Source organism: Microcaecilia unicolor, chromosome 2 (genome assembly GCF_901765095.1).
Source record: "Microcaecilia unicolor chromosome 2, aMicUni1.1, whole genome shotgun sequence".
Classification (NCBI taxonomy): domain Eukaryota; kingdom Metazoa; phylum Chordata; class Amphibia; order Gymnophiona; family Siphonopidae; genus Microcaecilia; species Microcaecilia unicolor.
In genome coordinates, this window is record NC_044032.1 from 332,736,411 (window position 1) to 332,752,451 (window position 16,041).

The window sequence follows — 16,041 nt, forward strand, 5'->3', positions numbered from 1 at the left end:
CTCTGGAATTCGTTGCCAGAGAGTGGTAAAGGCAGTTAGGTTAGCGGGGTTTAAAAAGGTTTGGCTAGCTTCCTAAACCCACAAGCCATTGTTAAGATGGACTTGAGGAAAATCCACTGCTTATTTCTGGGATAAGCAGCATAAAATGTGTTGTACTGTTTTGGGAACTTGTCAGGTACTTGAAACCTGTATTGGCCACTGTTGGGAACAGGATGTTGGGCTTGATGGACCTTCGGTCTGGCCCAGTATGACAACACTTACATTCTTATGTTTGTGGCCTGACAGAGCAAGCAAAGTTAAATGCAATCTGTTAGGTGTATTACTGTGAAAAGTAGCTCCATGTGATTGAAGACACTTGCTTTCAGAAAAACTAAAATCTTGGCTGTTTTCATTAGTTTTGAGTTTAGTATGTGTCATTGCATTGTCCTAATCTCGATTTTTAACCTAGGTACTGTTCCTGGCTTGTGGTTTGGGAAGAGTTCCCTTTTGAGTAGTGGGTGGGTGGATAGAGGAATCTGGTTTTATTTGGTTGGGGTGGAAAGTGGAGAGAATAGGTGATGGGTAGTGATTTCAACAGATTTGAGTTTTTAATTTTGAGCGCCCAGAAAGATGGGGGTATTGTCAGAAATGGAGTTGATTATTGGGACTTTTGATGTGAAATTGAAGGGTTTAGCTGTATGTTTTCTTTTCTTTTTTAGTTTATTTTTATATCGAGTGTCCATTTTGTTGTAAAATGGAGGTTTGTTTTTTTAATGCTGGTTGGGGGGGTGATTATATAAACTGTTTACATTGAAGATGCAAATTGAGCTATTTACAATTTTTGACAGTTTTGTTTTTGTTTGTTTTATTTCCAGGAATGTGGAGCTGACTGTGCCAAGTTCCAGAAGAGTGAGTTAGAGCATAAATTTAATAAGAGAGCTTTGGAGAGACCATATACATCTAATCACTCCTGGGGAAAGACATACGGAGAGCACAAACGCCACCTGGAGTTCAGCCATGATCAGTACAGGGAGCTACAGAGATATGCCAAGGAGACAGGAATTTTTTTTACAGCCTCTGGAATGGATGAGGTGAGGTTTACATCTATTTTCAGTAGATCAGCTTTTCATGAAAATTACTATCTAATGTTCAGTAGGACAGGGTTTTGTATAATGTAAATGTGAGGCAAACTTTTATGCTATTGTAGTTTTATTAGATTTCTATTACAAGAACAGATGGATAGTGGTTAGAACTGTATCGGTTTTTGAATGGATTCAAGAGAACAAAACAGAAGTAGAAGAAAATCACAACTGATTTCTGGGTTCTGAACATTGTTAGAATAGATTCACCATTTCCACTAAAAGATCCCTTACCCTGCTGTCAGCTGCCTCGGATCCATGCCAATGTGCTTAGAACATAAGAATTGGCATGCTTAGATCAAAAGTCCTTCATCCTCTATATACTGTTTCAGCAGTGGCCAGTTCAGGTTACAAGGCCCTGCTAGGATCCCAAAAAGTAGTAAGATTGTATAATTCTTCCTCTCGGGGTTAAGTAGTTCGTATGTTTATTTTTTGTAATGGAAAATAATATATTTGAGTTTTCCTGTTCCACTCCACTCAGGATTTTATAGACCTTTATCTCCAAGCAGAAGAGCCATAACCTCTTTAACCTTTCCTCACAGGGGAGTTGTTCATTCCCTTTAAACATTTTGGTAACCCTTCTCTGTACATTTTCTGTTTCTGCTGAATCTTTTATTGACATGTAGAAATTAGAATTGCATAAAATATTCAAGGAGAGGAAAGTCTGCAAAGCGACTTATACGGTCTGTGCCAGAACTGATGGTGGGAGGCGGGGCTGGTGGTTGGGAGGCAGGGATAGTGCTGGGCAGACTTATACGGTCTGTGCCCTGAAAAGGACAGGTACAAATCAAGGTAAGGTATACACAAAAAGTAGCACATATGAGTTTATCTTGTTGGGCAGACTGGATGGACCGTGCAGGTCTTTTTCTGCCATCATCTACTATGTTACTATGTAAGGAGAGGAAGTCACATTCTTGCTTCAAGAAGATGCCATAGATATAGTTTCACTTCAGGAAAGCAATCAAGACTTATTTGAGACATTCCCTGCTTCTCAAGAAGACAAGAGGATTGCATCCTAATCTAGACCTCGGGGATCTCATCTCTCCCCCTACATCCTCCTCTGCTTTATGAGGAGATTGTCTGGCTGTACTTGCTGGATTTTAAGGCTTCCTGTACATACATCCTGCTGGCCCTCCTTAGGCCTTTCTGTGATCCCCAGGGTTTTCATGAAATGCCTCATCATAGCAACTTGTCTACACAGGAGCCTCTGTCTTTCTATATCTCAGACTGGCTTCTGGCACCTTCATAAGAAGCTTTTGCACTCCCCCTCAGTGACAAAACAATTTATCTCATAAGTACATAAGTAATGCCACACTGGGAAAAGACCAAGGGTCCATCGAGCCCAGCATCCTGTCCACGACAGCGGCCAATCCAGGCCAAGGGCACCTGGCAAGCTTCCCAAACGTACAAATATTCTATACATGTTGTTCCTGGAATTGTGGATTTTTCCCAAGTCCATTTAGTAGTGGTTTATGGACGTCCTTTAGGAAACCGTCTAACCCCTTTTAAAACTCTGCTAAGCTAACCGCCTTCACCATGTTCTCCGGCAACGAATTCCAGTGTTTAATTATGCGTTGAGTGAAGAAATATTTTCTCCAATTTGTTTTAAATTTACTACACTGTAGTTTCATCGCATGCCCCCTAGTCCTAGTATTTTTGGAAAGCGTGAACAGACGCTTCACATCCACCTGTTCCACTCATTATTTTATATACCTCTATCATGTCTCCCCTCAGCCGTCTCTTCTCCAAGCTGAAAAGCCTTAGCCTCCTTAGTCTTTCTTCATAGGGAATTCGTCCCATCCCCGCTATCATTTTAGTCGCTCTTCGCTGCATCTCCTTCAAGACTTTGGTTTATTTATCAACTTCTTATCAACCTTCAAACCAGATTTAATTCATAGGAGCTAGTCTAGACACAAATCAAACAAACGTTTGTCTGCTATAACACAGATATCTGTCTGTAATGTATTACGTCTTTCAGGCTCGCTGCTATGTAGGAGTCTACCACAGTCATCTTGCAAATGTTAGGCCTTATAGCCACTGTTGCACATGTATCTTTCACCCTCAAAATGAGAAGACTGAGGTTGTATTAGAAATCCTAATTGGACCAGCACACTTGGCCTCTTTCTGCTACAATTTACCTTCTTTTATTGCAGACCATGTTAAGCAATGGATGTCAGAACTCAACAAAAACAGCAGGATCTCTCTTGTACCATTTGGTTGGGGAACCATCTTGGCTCTCAAATCACATAGGAAGTCTGGTCACAGAAAGGAAAGTTGTTTACCTTTTTAATGGGTTCCTTGTGAAATCAGTAAGTCAACCATCATGCACTTTACCACCTCACATTGGGAGATTTCTCTCCAAATCTAAGCCTAACAATTGTATTTGAAAGTTGCTGCATGGTGACACCAGCCCAAGACATACTATATATGAGTATGTCTAAAGGCCTTCCAAAAAAAAAAAAAAAAAGAGTCCGAAAGAAACCATCTGACCACTTGTGTGATGTGTGAACTAATCTTACAGGTTTTACTTCTGAGGTAAGTTTGGATTCTCTTGCTCTAATTTTGCTAATCTGCATATTTTTCATTAACTTGAAAAACAGATCTCTGGGCCCTTTCCAAAGATTTGATTTGAAACCACTGAGGAGTAGCCTAATGGCTAGTACAGTGGGCTGAGAACCTGGGGAACTGGGTTCAATTCTCACTACAGCTCCTTGTGATGATTTTAGGCAAATCACCTAATCCTCCATTTTCTCAGGTATAAAAGCTTAGATTGTGAACCAACTAGGGACAGAGAAAGTAACTTAAAGCTTTGATATGATGTCTGTAAATTGAATGGAACATAAGATTTAAGCTTGCAGAAATTGTAGTCTAGTTTGTACAGTATGTCTATGGTGTTCTAGGCAAGGTGTGGTCACAAAGCTTCAGTAGCTAGCATAAACCATTCCCAAGTAAACATTTTACCAGTAGTCTCTCCAATTCTTAATCCAACTCTTCTTTAATGTAGCAATCATAACAAACAAAGAAAATCAACTTACACTTCAGTTGCTGGGAAAGAATTGTTGTCTTCTGCAAATAGAGTCCGTATCTAGCATTATAACGTCCTCATTTTTGTTTTCCATTCCTTTCCTAATAATACCTAAAATTCTGTTTGCTTTCTTAGCCGCAGCAGCACACTAAGCAGAAGGTTTCAACGTATCATCAACGACGACACCTAGATCCCTTTCTTGGTTGGTGATTTCTAACGTGGAATAATTCGGGTTCCTCTTTCCCACATGCATCACTTTGCACTTGCTCACATTAAACGTCATCTGCCATTTAGACTCCCAGTCTCGTAAGGTCCTCTTGTAATTTTTCACAATCCTCCCGCAATTTAACTACTTTGAATAACTTTGTGTCGTCAACAAATTTAATTACCTCACTAATTACCCACAGCTGTAGGTCAAAGCAGCGGTCCCAGCACAGAGCCCTGGGGAACCCCACTTACTACCCTTCTCCATTGAGAATACTGACCATTTAAGCTTTGGAGTGGAGGAGTGGCCTAGTGGTTAGGGTGGTGGACTTTGGTCCTGGGGAACTGAGGAACTGAGTTCGATTCCCACTTCAGGCACAGGCAGCTCCTTGTGACTCTGGGCAAGTCACTTAACCCTCCATTGCCCCATGTAAGCTGCATTGAGCCTGCCAATAGTGGGAAAGCGCGGGGTACATATGTAACAAAAAAACAAACAAACCCTACTCTCTGGTTTTGTTTTTTTTTTGTTACATTTGTACCCCGCGCTTTCCCACTCATGGCAGGCTCAGTGCGGCTTACATGGGGCAATGGAGGGTTAAGTGACTTGCCCAGAGTCACAAGGAGCTGCCTGTGCCTGAAGTGGGAATCGAACTCAATTCCTCAGTTTCCCAGGACCAGAGTCCACCACCCTAACCACTAGGCCACTCCTTTATATCTTTTAACCAGTTTTTAATCCACAGTAGAACACTACCTCCTATCCCATGACTCTCCAATTTCCTCTGGAGTCTTTCATGAGGTACTTTGTCAAACGTCTTCTGAAAATCCAGATACACAATATCATCAGCTCCCCTTTATCCACATGTTTGTTCACCCCTTCAAAGAAATGTAGTAGATTGGTGAGGCAAGATTTCCCTTCACTAAATCCATGTTGACTTTGTCTCATTAATCCATGCTTTTGAATATGATCTGTAATTTTGTTCTTAATAATAGTCTCTACCATTTTGCCTGGCACCAACGTCAGACTCACTTCAAGTAAGCCTAACATCAGTTAACGGAGACTGTGTACTGTACATATAAACAGTACTGTACATATGTTTATCAGATGTCAAGCTTCTTTGGGTCACAACGGTTAAGTGCACGCTCCGGTTAACTGCATGTATTTCTTTGGTCCCAGACCCTTGCACTTAAGCGGATTGCACTGTATTACTCAACCTGGTTAACAAGATGTTATGGTTTACCAGGTCGAAGGCGCATATAGATCAAATTGAATGACTGTTGCTTTCTGCCCTTGACTTAATAAAGCTTTACTATGAGTAATGATGGAAGTACCACTGTCTCTGTACTATGGTTTTTATGAAACCCTGACTGAGATGAATGCAAATCATCTGATTGTTTGGAAATGAAGCCTTCCATAACTTTAGTAAACAGTGGAATAGATTTTATTGGGCGATAATAATTATTGGGGAAAGACAGATTTCCATTTAGGTTCTTTGGTTGTGTTAAGACAATTTTGCTGCCAGTATTTAGGAATCTACCTTCAGATAGACACTGATTGAACCAAATAGAGCAGTCAAAAATCCATCATTCATATTATTCAATAGAAATCCTGGGCATGGGTCTAAGCTGCAGTTAGACTTAGTAAGTCTTTTTGTCAACAGGAATCATAGGTATAAAATCATTCCATAACCTATCTGCTGGGGTGCCATTCACATAATTCATTAGCATGGGCTCTTCTAAAATATCGGAATATACTTGTCTTCGAATAATTGCCACCTTTTCTTCAAAATAACGAGCGAAGATGGAAGCAGAAGGTGAGATGAAACTATTTTCAGAAATTGGTGATACCAAAAAGGTTGTCTACCAAGTGGAATAGTTTATGGACATCTAATTTATTATCCCCTATTTGAATGGAATAAAATTCATGTTTCGTTTTAGTACTCAAATCATTTGTAAAATGGAATCTTAGATCTTTTTATATTCCGGAAACATAGATTTTCTCCGGAGTCTTTTTTTTTTTTTTCTTTTTAATTAAGAGTTCTTCATCGAACCATTGTTCTGATTTACATAAGATCTTAGTCTTTATTTTATATGTTGCTATGTTGTCTACTATTTTTGAGGCGTAATCGTACCAGTTATTGAACAGATAGATCATTTGGAGAAATAGTATCAAACTTTGTGATTTAGTCCAAAATAAGTCGAAATCTATCTAACCTGCCTTTGGTTTTCCTCAAAACTTTAGAGCTACGTTTCTACATCTCGCCCCAAAAATAGTAAAATCAAATTTAAAAATGATCCGTCCGTTGAAGCTGAGAACAATCATTAAAACTTAAATTAAAATCCTGTGAATTAACGTAAGACATCACAAGAACACCCAAGAGTATGACCTTTGTTGTGAGAACTAGGTATATTGGGCCGATCAAAATTGAGAGTATTTAGAAATTCAAGAAACTCCCGAGCATGAGTATCTAATGTATTATCAAGGTGCAAAGCATCAAGAATTTTGATGGAATCACAGTGGATTAAGGAGGGATCAGCCCCTAGAAGAGCTGCTGATCACAAAGGTATGCTAGGAAGACTGGGACTCCGTAGCCCCCAGCGGGAGAGAGGGAAGGCTGGCACAGGCCCACAACTAAGAGCCAATAGGGAAAGCTCAAAAGGAGTTAATCACAGGAAACGGCAAACTATAGGGAGAGCAGCCCTAGTACACAGTGCTGTCTATACACAGACAATGCAATTGAATACAAATAATAATCACACGAAATTTACATAACCATGCACCCTTCCTCCATGAATAAGGGGGCAGAACAACGTCATCTCTCAAGAAAAAGCTAGCAGAGTCAAACTAACAAAATGCAACTTTCTCCGAGCAGCATAAACAGTATCATGGTTTGTATAATCCAGAGTAGTAAGCACTACTTATTTACAGTGATATGACATTATTTACAGTGATATGACAAAGTGTAGCTTTGAGCTCTTTTATTCTTTCCTTTTCCTGTTATTGTATTTCGTTTCTGCTCTTTTTTATTTAAAATGTTTTGCTTGTATATGGCTCAGAAGGATCCCTAATTGGGTAGTGTATCAAGCATCTATTAAACTTGAACTTTCTAACATGACCGATGTTGTAAAGAAATTTATATATAAGGTGTTGAGAATGCTGAGGAAATAACATTACCGGGAGGGTTCTTAAGCTGTTTGCTCCATAATTCCTTCTCCAAATCTGCTGTATATCTCTGGCATCCGCTGGCACAAACAGCCGATATTACTTCCAGATAGTGATTTAGACAACCAACAACAATCTGGTATGGCTACAAAAAAGTGAGGCGTTGACCTTACTCAGTTTTCTGACGTGAAATATGGGACTGGGTCCATGAATGAAAAACTGATCTTAAAGCAGTCTGCTTGGAGCTGGCCACACTTGGAGCACATCTCAGAGGTGAGCTGGCAGAACTTGGACATGAGAATAGAGGATCATACTGAGGCTCTTCAATCACTGGAAAAGCAGTTGGGTGTGATGAGAGTGATTCAGCAGATCTACAACTAACCGGAGGATTTAGAGAACTGCTCCACTGATATAATCTCAGGTTCCGAGCAACCAGAGTACACTTACTTAGTAGTACAGAAAATTGCAATGAAGCTACAAAGTGATAAATTTAAAGTGAATCAGAGAAAATATTTCTTCACTCAATGTGTAATTAAACTCTGGAATTCGTTGCCAGAGAATGTGGTAAAAGCAGTTAGCTTAGCAGGGTTTAAAAAAAAGGTTTGGATAGCTTCCTAAAAGAAAAGTCCATAAGCCATTATTAAAATGAACTTGGAGAAAATCCAACTCTTATTTCTGGGATAAAGCAGCATAAAATATATTGTACTGTTTTGGGATCTTGCCAGATATTTGTGACCTGGATTGGCCTCTGTTGGAAACAGGATACTGGTCTTGATGGACCTTTGGTCTGTCGCAGTATGACAACACATGCACTTACTCTTTCTGATGGAGATGAAACAGTGCCACCAGAATCTATTTGAAATTGTTTGTGCTCACTATGCTCTGGGAAAGGTATGCCCAAATCTGACTAAGGATATTGTTACATGCTTTCATAGCTAGAAAATATCTTAAGAATAGCTCCAGTCAGACCTAAGATAGTTTGTGACACACATGAGATGTCTGTATATCAGGACATAGCTGCTGCAACCCTTTGGCAGAGGTATGAGCTACGGAGCCACACCACACGAGCTGAAGGTTTCTACTACCAATGGCTATTTCTGTTCGCCCTCCTTTTTAGTAAAGATGGCCAGCTTCATTGCATTCGATCTAAAGAGGAGGCACAGCAATTTTTGCCTGAGGCAGAATATGATGCACAGCTTAATAATAGATGCCAGTCTGCCTCTGCTGTGAAAGACAGGCGCCGCTGGCAGTGTGTTTCCAGTAGGTGAGAGAGACTGTGCAGACAAGTGTCCACTGAAGGTCTTACTGTTCCTCCCCCTCTTTGTGGTGCATACGCATGGACATGTATAGAACTACATCTTTTATTCTATTCCCCATGACTCCTTTTCCTGTCAACTATATCTTTCTGAATCTTTCTCATACTCATCCAGACTTCCTTCACTATAAATTCATGCTATCCTCCTTCCACTCCTCCCTATTCCTTGCAAAACAGGACTATTACACCCAATTGACTAATTCTCTCAGCTCCAACCCCCATCATCTCTTCGCCACCCTTAACTCTCTCCTCAAGGTGCCCCCCGCTCCCACTCCCCCCTCACTCTCTCCTCAATCACTGGCTGATTACTTCCACGACAAAGTGCAAAAGATCAACCTTGAGTTCACTACCAAGCCATCGCCCCCCACCCCCCCTCTTCACCCATTAACCCTCTCCCTCAACCAACCAACCCAGGCCTCCTCCTTTCCAGAGATCACCGAGGATGAAACCTCTCGCCTTCTTTCCTCCTCGAAATGCACCACCTGTTCCTCTGATCCCATCCCCACCAACCTACTTACCATCGCCCATACTGTCAACCCCTCCATCTGTCGCATCCTTAACCTCTCTCTCTCCACTGCAACTGTCCCTGATACCTTCAAGCACGCCCTAGTCACACCTCTCCTCAAAAAACCATCACTTGACCCTACCTGCCCCTCCAACTATCGCCCCATCTCTCTCCTACCCTTCCTCTCCAAAATACTTGAACGCGCCGTTCATAGCCGCTGCCTTGATTTTCTCTCCTCTCATGCCATCCTCGACCCACTCCAATCCGGCTTCCGCCCTCTCCACTCGACAGAAACAGCACTCTCTAAAGTCTGCAATGACCTGCTCCTGGCCAAATCTAGAGGCCACTGCTCCATCCTCATCCTCCTCGATCTCTCTGCCGCTTTTGACACTGTCAATCACGATCTACTTCTCGCCACCCTGGCCTCATTTGGGTTCCAGGGCTCTGTTCTCTCCTGGTTCTCCTCCTATCTCTCTCACCGCACATTCAGGGTGCACTCTCATGGATCTTCCTCCACTCCCATCCTGCTATCTGTTGGTGTTCCCCAGGGATCTGTTCTCGGACCCCTTCTCTTCTCTATCTACACCTCTTCCCTAGGCTCACTGATCTCATCTCATGGCTTCCAGTATCATCTCTACGCTGATGACACCCAGCTCTATCTCTCCACACCAGACATCACCTCAGAGACCCAAGCCAAGGTATCGGCCTGCCTATCCGACATTGCTGCCTGGATGTCCAACCGCCACCTGAAGCTGAACATGTCCAAGACCGAGCTCCTCGTCTTTCCACCTAAGCCCACTTCTCCTCTTCCCCCACTCTCTATCTCAGTTGATGGCACCCTCATCCTCCCCATCTCATCTGCTCGCAACCTCGGGGTCATCTTCGACTCCTCCCTCTCCTTCTCTGCGCATATCCAGCAGACTGCCAAAACCTGTCGCTTCTTCCTTTTCAACATCAACAAAATTCGCCCTTTCCTCACTGAGCACACCACCCGAACTCTGGTCCACGCTCTCATTACCTCTCGCCTCGACTACTGCAACTTGCTCCTCACTGGCCTCCCACTCAGCCATCTATCCCCCCTTCAATCCATTCAGAACTCTGCCGCACGTCTTATATTCCGCCAGAACCGATATACTCATATTACCCCTCTCCTCAAGTCACTTCACTGGCTTCCGATCAGATACCGCATCCAATTCAAGCTTCTCCTCCTTACTTACAAGTGCACCCGGTCTGCTGCTCCTCAATACCTCTCTACTCTCATCTCCCCCTACGTTCCTGCCCGCAACATCCGCTCACACGACAAATCCCTCCTCTCAGTACCCTTCTCCACCATTGCCAACTCCAGGCTCCGCTCATTTTGCCTTGCCTTGCCTCACCCTATGCCTGGAACAATCTTCCTGAATCCCTACGCCAAGCCCCCTCCCTACCCATCTTCAAATCCTTGCTTAAAGCTCACCTCTTCAATGCTGCATTCGGAACCTAACCCTTCGAACATATAGGTTGCCCCAATCTGTCTGACCTTTCAGATTAACTGTACATTTGTCTTTTAGATTGTAAGCTCTTCGAGCAGGGACTGTCCTTCCATGTTAAATTGTACAGCGCTGCGTAACCCTAGTAGCGCTTTAGAAACGTTAAGTAGTAGTAGTAGTAGTGAATAAAGGTCTCATACCTAGGGTAGGCGCAACAGAAATGGAGACGATTGTCTGGTCAGACCGTGCACCCATTTGGGTGTCCTATAAAGGACCATGCTGTACTGCAAACTACAATTTTGGCAACTCAATGAGAGCCATCTGAGTAATGAGCATGTGCAAGATCTCAACCAGGCTATTATATTTTCAATTCACTGTTACTCCTGAACATTCTGTGGGTCTAGTCTGGGATAGTTTCAAGGCATTTATTCAAGTGCACCTTATAATGTGGGCTAGTAAATTAAAGGAAAGAGACCTTTGAGATGCCAAATTGAAATCAAATTGAAAACCAGTATGCACAGGACCCTACAGAGGATATTCAAAAATGCTTAATAACACTCCATGTCTTTGGAAGAAATTTGGGCAGAATAGGTGACCCATGATGTGCAGTTGGTGAGGCAGGTCTACTTTGAGGAGGGAAATCGTACAAGTAAACAATTAGCGCACCAATTCGGAGCATGTAAAATGCAGTCTCGCATAGTTTCCTTAAAAGATGACACTGGTAGGGAACATCAGCATCCAGAGCAATGAGGGACTGCTTTTTAAAATTCCATCAAACTCGATATTCATCTGAGGGAATGACTGATGAGCATGAGATACTGAATTATCTGTGGAAAGCTCAGCTGCTTAGTCCTTATGGATGGTCAGAAAGCTTCCCTGGATAAGGAAATCTCAACTTCAGAAGGTCCAGTAAGCTATAAAAAGGCTTAAACAAGAAAGTCTCCAGGTTTGGATGGCCTCTCTTCTAAATTCAAGATCTTCTCTGATCTTTTGGCTCCCGAGGTGGATAGAGCGCCGTTCACAGAAGAGAGTGTGTATCAACAACTTGGAAAGCTAAAGGTGGACAAAGCCATGGGGCCGGACGGGATCCACCCCAGAATACTGAGGGAGCTCAGAGAGGTTCTGGCAGGTCCTCTTAAAGACTTGTTTAATAAATCCTTGGAGACGGGAGAGGTTCCGAGGGATTGGAGAACGGCGGAGGTGGTCCCTCTTCACAAAAGTGGGGATAGGGAAGAAGCTGGAAACTACAGGCCGGTAAGCTTCACTTCGGTTATTGGAAAAGTAATGGAAGCCATGCTGAAGGAAAGGATAGTGAATTTCCTGGAAGCCAATAAGTTGCAAGATCCGAGACAACATGGTTTCACCAAAGGGAAATCGTGCCAAACGAATCTCATTGAATTCTTTGACTGGGTGACAGGAGAATTAAATCAAGGACGTGCTATGGACGTCATCTACTTAGATTTCAGCAAGGCTTTTGACACGGTTCCCCACAGGAGGCTCTTAAATAAACTAGACGGCCTGAAGATAGGACCCGAAGTGGTGAACTGGATTAGGAACTGGTTGACGGACAGACGCCAGAGGGTGGTGGTAAATGGAGTTCGCTCGGAGGAGGGAAAGGTGAGTAGTGGAGTGCCTCAGGGATCGGTGCTGGGGCCGATTCTGTTCAATATATTTGTGAGTGACATAGCCGAAGGGTTACAAAGTAAAGTTTGCCTTTTTGCGGATGACACCAAGATTTCCAACAGAGTGGACACCCCGGAGGGAGTGGAAAACATGAAAAATGATCTGAAGAAGCTAGAAGAATGGTCTAACATTTGGCAATTAAAATTCAATGCGAAGAAATGCAAAGTGATGCACTTAGGGAGTAGAAATCCAAGGGAGACGTATGTGTTAGGCGGGGAGAGTCTGATAGGCACGGACGGGGAGAGGGATCTTGGGGTGATAGTATCTGAGGACCTGAAGGCGACGAAACAGTGCGACAAGGCGGTGGCCGTAGCTAGACGATTGCTAGGCTGTATAGAGAGAGGAGTGACCAGCAGAAGAAAGGAGGTTTTAATGCCCCTGTATAAGAAATTGGTGAGGCCCCACCTGGAGTGTTCAGTTTTGGAGGCCGTATCTTGCGAAGGATGTTAAAAAAATGGAAGCGGTGCAAAGAAAAGCTACGAGGATGGTATGGGATTTACGTTCCAAGATGTATGAAGAGAGGCTTGCTGACCTGAACATGTACACCCTGGAGGAAAGGAGGAACAGGGATGATGTGATACAGACATTTAAATATTTGAAAGGTATTAATCCGCAAACGAATCTTTTCCGTAGATGGGAAGGCGGTAGAACTAGAGGACATGAAATGAGATTGAAGGGGGGCAGACTCAGGAAAGATGTCAGGAAGTATTTTTTCACAGAGAGGGTGGTGAACGCTTGGAATGCCCTCCCGCGGGAGGTGGTGGAGATGAAAACGGTAACGGAGTTCAAACATGCATGAGATATGCATAGAGGAATCCTGTGCAGAAGGAATGGATCCTCAGAAGCTTAGCTGAAATTGGGTGGCGGAGCAGGTGGGGGGAAGAGGGGGTGGTGGTTGGGAAGCAAGGATAGGGGAGGGCAGACTTATACGGTCTGTACCAGAGCCGGTGATTGGAGGCGGGACTGGTGGTTGGGAGGCGGGAAATACTGCTGGGCAGACTTATATGGTCTGTGCCCTGAAAAGGACAGGTACAAATTCAATTCAAGGTAAGGTATACACATATGAGTTTGTCTTGGGCAGACTGGATGGACCATGCAGGTCTTTTTCTGCCGTCATCTACTATGTTACTATGTTAGTCTTTAATAAAGCTCTACACAGATATCCTTTAGCTCCTTGTATGCTGGAAGCAGGGATAACCATTTTGCCAAAATTGGGGAAAGATCTGAAACTCTGTACTTCCTATAGACTGATTCTTCCCTTCTCAACTTGGATATGAAGCTTCTAGCTATCATTCTGGCCACTAGATTAAATGTGCTCATAAGGGGTGTTGGTGAGACCAAAGTGGGTTTATCCTGGGAAGAAGTACAGGTGACAATGTAAGATGCGCGCTACACCTGAACTGGTATGTGTAGAAGTGGGAGATACCAATTGTGCTGCTAGCTATTGCTGCTAAAAAGTTGTTTGATAGTCGAATGAGCCTTTATGTTGGAGATCCTGTATACTATGGATTTTGAGCTTAACTTCTGTGCTTAGGTAGCAGCTCTTTATTCTAAACTGTCGGCAAAAATTATAGTTGATGGGGGATATTCTGGCTCCTTCCTTCTAGCCATAGGAATGCATCAGGGATATCTGCTATCCTCATTGCTTTTTGTGTTGGTGTTGGAACCCCTGGCAGCTATTACCAGAATGAACTCACAACATTAAGGGGATCAGGCTGGGGAGGAGGAGTTTTAGATCTCTGATCACAGGTGATATTTTATTAACAGGTAGATCCGGAGCACTCCCTCCCTCACCTTATTTCAACATAGGCTTTAGACCCTGCTAGAGCACAGCATTTAAGGGCTGTTTTTTTTGTTTGGCCAAGGGGCATATCGAGTATTTGGGCGTCAGGATTACTCCTAAATGTGATGACCTGTACAAACTGAATTATGATAAAGTGTTTCAGGATATTACCCACTAGCATGGGTTGTCCTGTATGTGGTTGGGGCACATTGCTGTCAGCAAAATGATGGTGCTACCTTGGTTTCTGTACTTGAGTTAGACCTTTTATTCCATACTTAAGATTGTTTGTTTTAATGCACCGTCAACGTAAACTTCTTTCATATATTTGGAGGAGGTGCTGATGAGAAGAAAAGGTAGAGATGGGTCTGCCTGACTTTAGGTCAGCACAACTTAAGTCACTTGTGGAATGGGGGGAGACTAATCCAGAGGCTTGGGTGAGATCCCTTAACAGCATCTACTGTGGGGCCCCTGGGAAAGAATACAACAATCTTATCTTGATGCATAAAGTAAGATTATGGTCCATAATGCATGACTTCTTATTGAGGGGAGGGGGAGCCTTTTCTTGTTCAGCCTCACACTCTGCATTATTACTTTTTGCTCCACTTTGGGATGTGAAGGTGTTGAATGTGATTTGCTAAGACCTTCAATTCAGCAAGAAGATGCCTGTGGCCCACTTAGCTGATGCAATCACCTTACAACCATTGCATCATGGACTTCTTGTGCAGAGATAAGGACTTCAGGTTAAGTTACCCCAGCCACTTGGGTTTAAACAGATTTCAGTTCCAAGAAATGTATCTTCAATGACGTAAATTATTATGAGGGAAGATTCTTATTTAGAGGACTTATGAGAGGACTCTAGGAGCACTTGGGGGCTGATTACCTGTTTGTATGGATACCTGGCTAGACGTCTTAAACCTTATACTCTCCATAGGCGGAATTGGGAGAAGGAGTTAGGGATTGAAATATCAGATGCAGATTGGCTGCTCGTGGAAAGAGCACTTTTGAAATCCTCATTAGCTGTTGCTTTGAAGGAAAATGCAATTAAGGTATTTTATCGTTGGTATCTTACGCCAGTGCATCTTCATCATATGTTTACCAATGAGTCCCCCAATTGTTGGAGAGGCTATTTGGTCCCGGGGACGATGGGTCACATTTGGTGGAAGTGTCCTAAAGCTAGAGCTTTTTGGAGGGCGATTCAGTCTCGGATTCAATTGTGGGTGGGTAGAGATGTCCAGTGGCACCCAGCTGTGTTCTTGTTGGGATGGAAGCCATTGGGTCTTACACTTCAGCAGTCCTTGTTAGTTAGACATGCCAAGCATGCTGCCCGTCTAAATTTAGCACAGCATTGGAAGGGGTTAGGTGGATCTCCAACTTGTGGTATAGCTGTGAGATGGAACGTTTGACGGCTATGAAGAGAATGGATCCTCAGAAGCTTAGCCGAGATTGGGAGGCGGGGCTGGTGTTTGGGTGGTGGGGCTAGTTCTGGGCAAGACTTCTACGTTCTGTGTCCTGAAAATGGCAGATACAAATCAAGGTAAGGTATACACAAGAAGTAGCACATATGAGTTTATCTTGTTGGGCAGACTAGATGGACCGTGCAGGTCTTTTTCTGCCGTCATCATCTACTATGTAAAATGGATATTTTTGTGGTTTCTGAAATCAGAATGGCCAGAACAGAATGAATTGTTTACTTTTACCTTTTGGAACAATGTTCTTGTTGGCACTATATTTATTTATTTGTTGCATTTGTATCTCACATTTTCCCACCTATTTGCAGGC

At 43.1% G+C, this 16,041-nt stretch overlaps 1 protein-coding gene across 1 annotated transcript in view; it reads left to right on the forward strand.

The window, feature by feature from the left end:
* The window catches only part of LOC115463653 (sialic acid synthase-like), an 89,603-nt gene that overhangs the window by 31,064 nt on the left and 42,498 nt on the right, over nucleotides 1-16,041 (forward strand). The window contains 1 exon segment of the mRNA XM_030194360.1: nucleotides 855-1,070. Within this exon segment, the coding sequence (XP_030050220.1) occupies nucleotides 855-1,070 (216 nt within the window).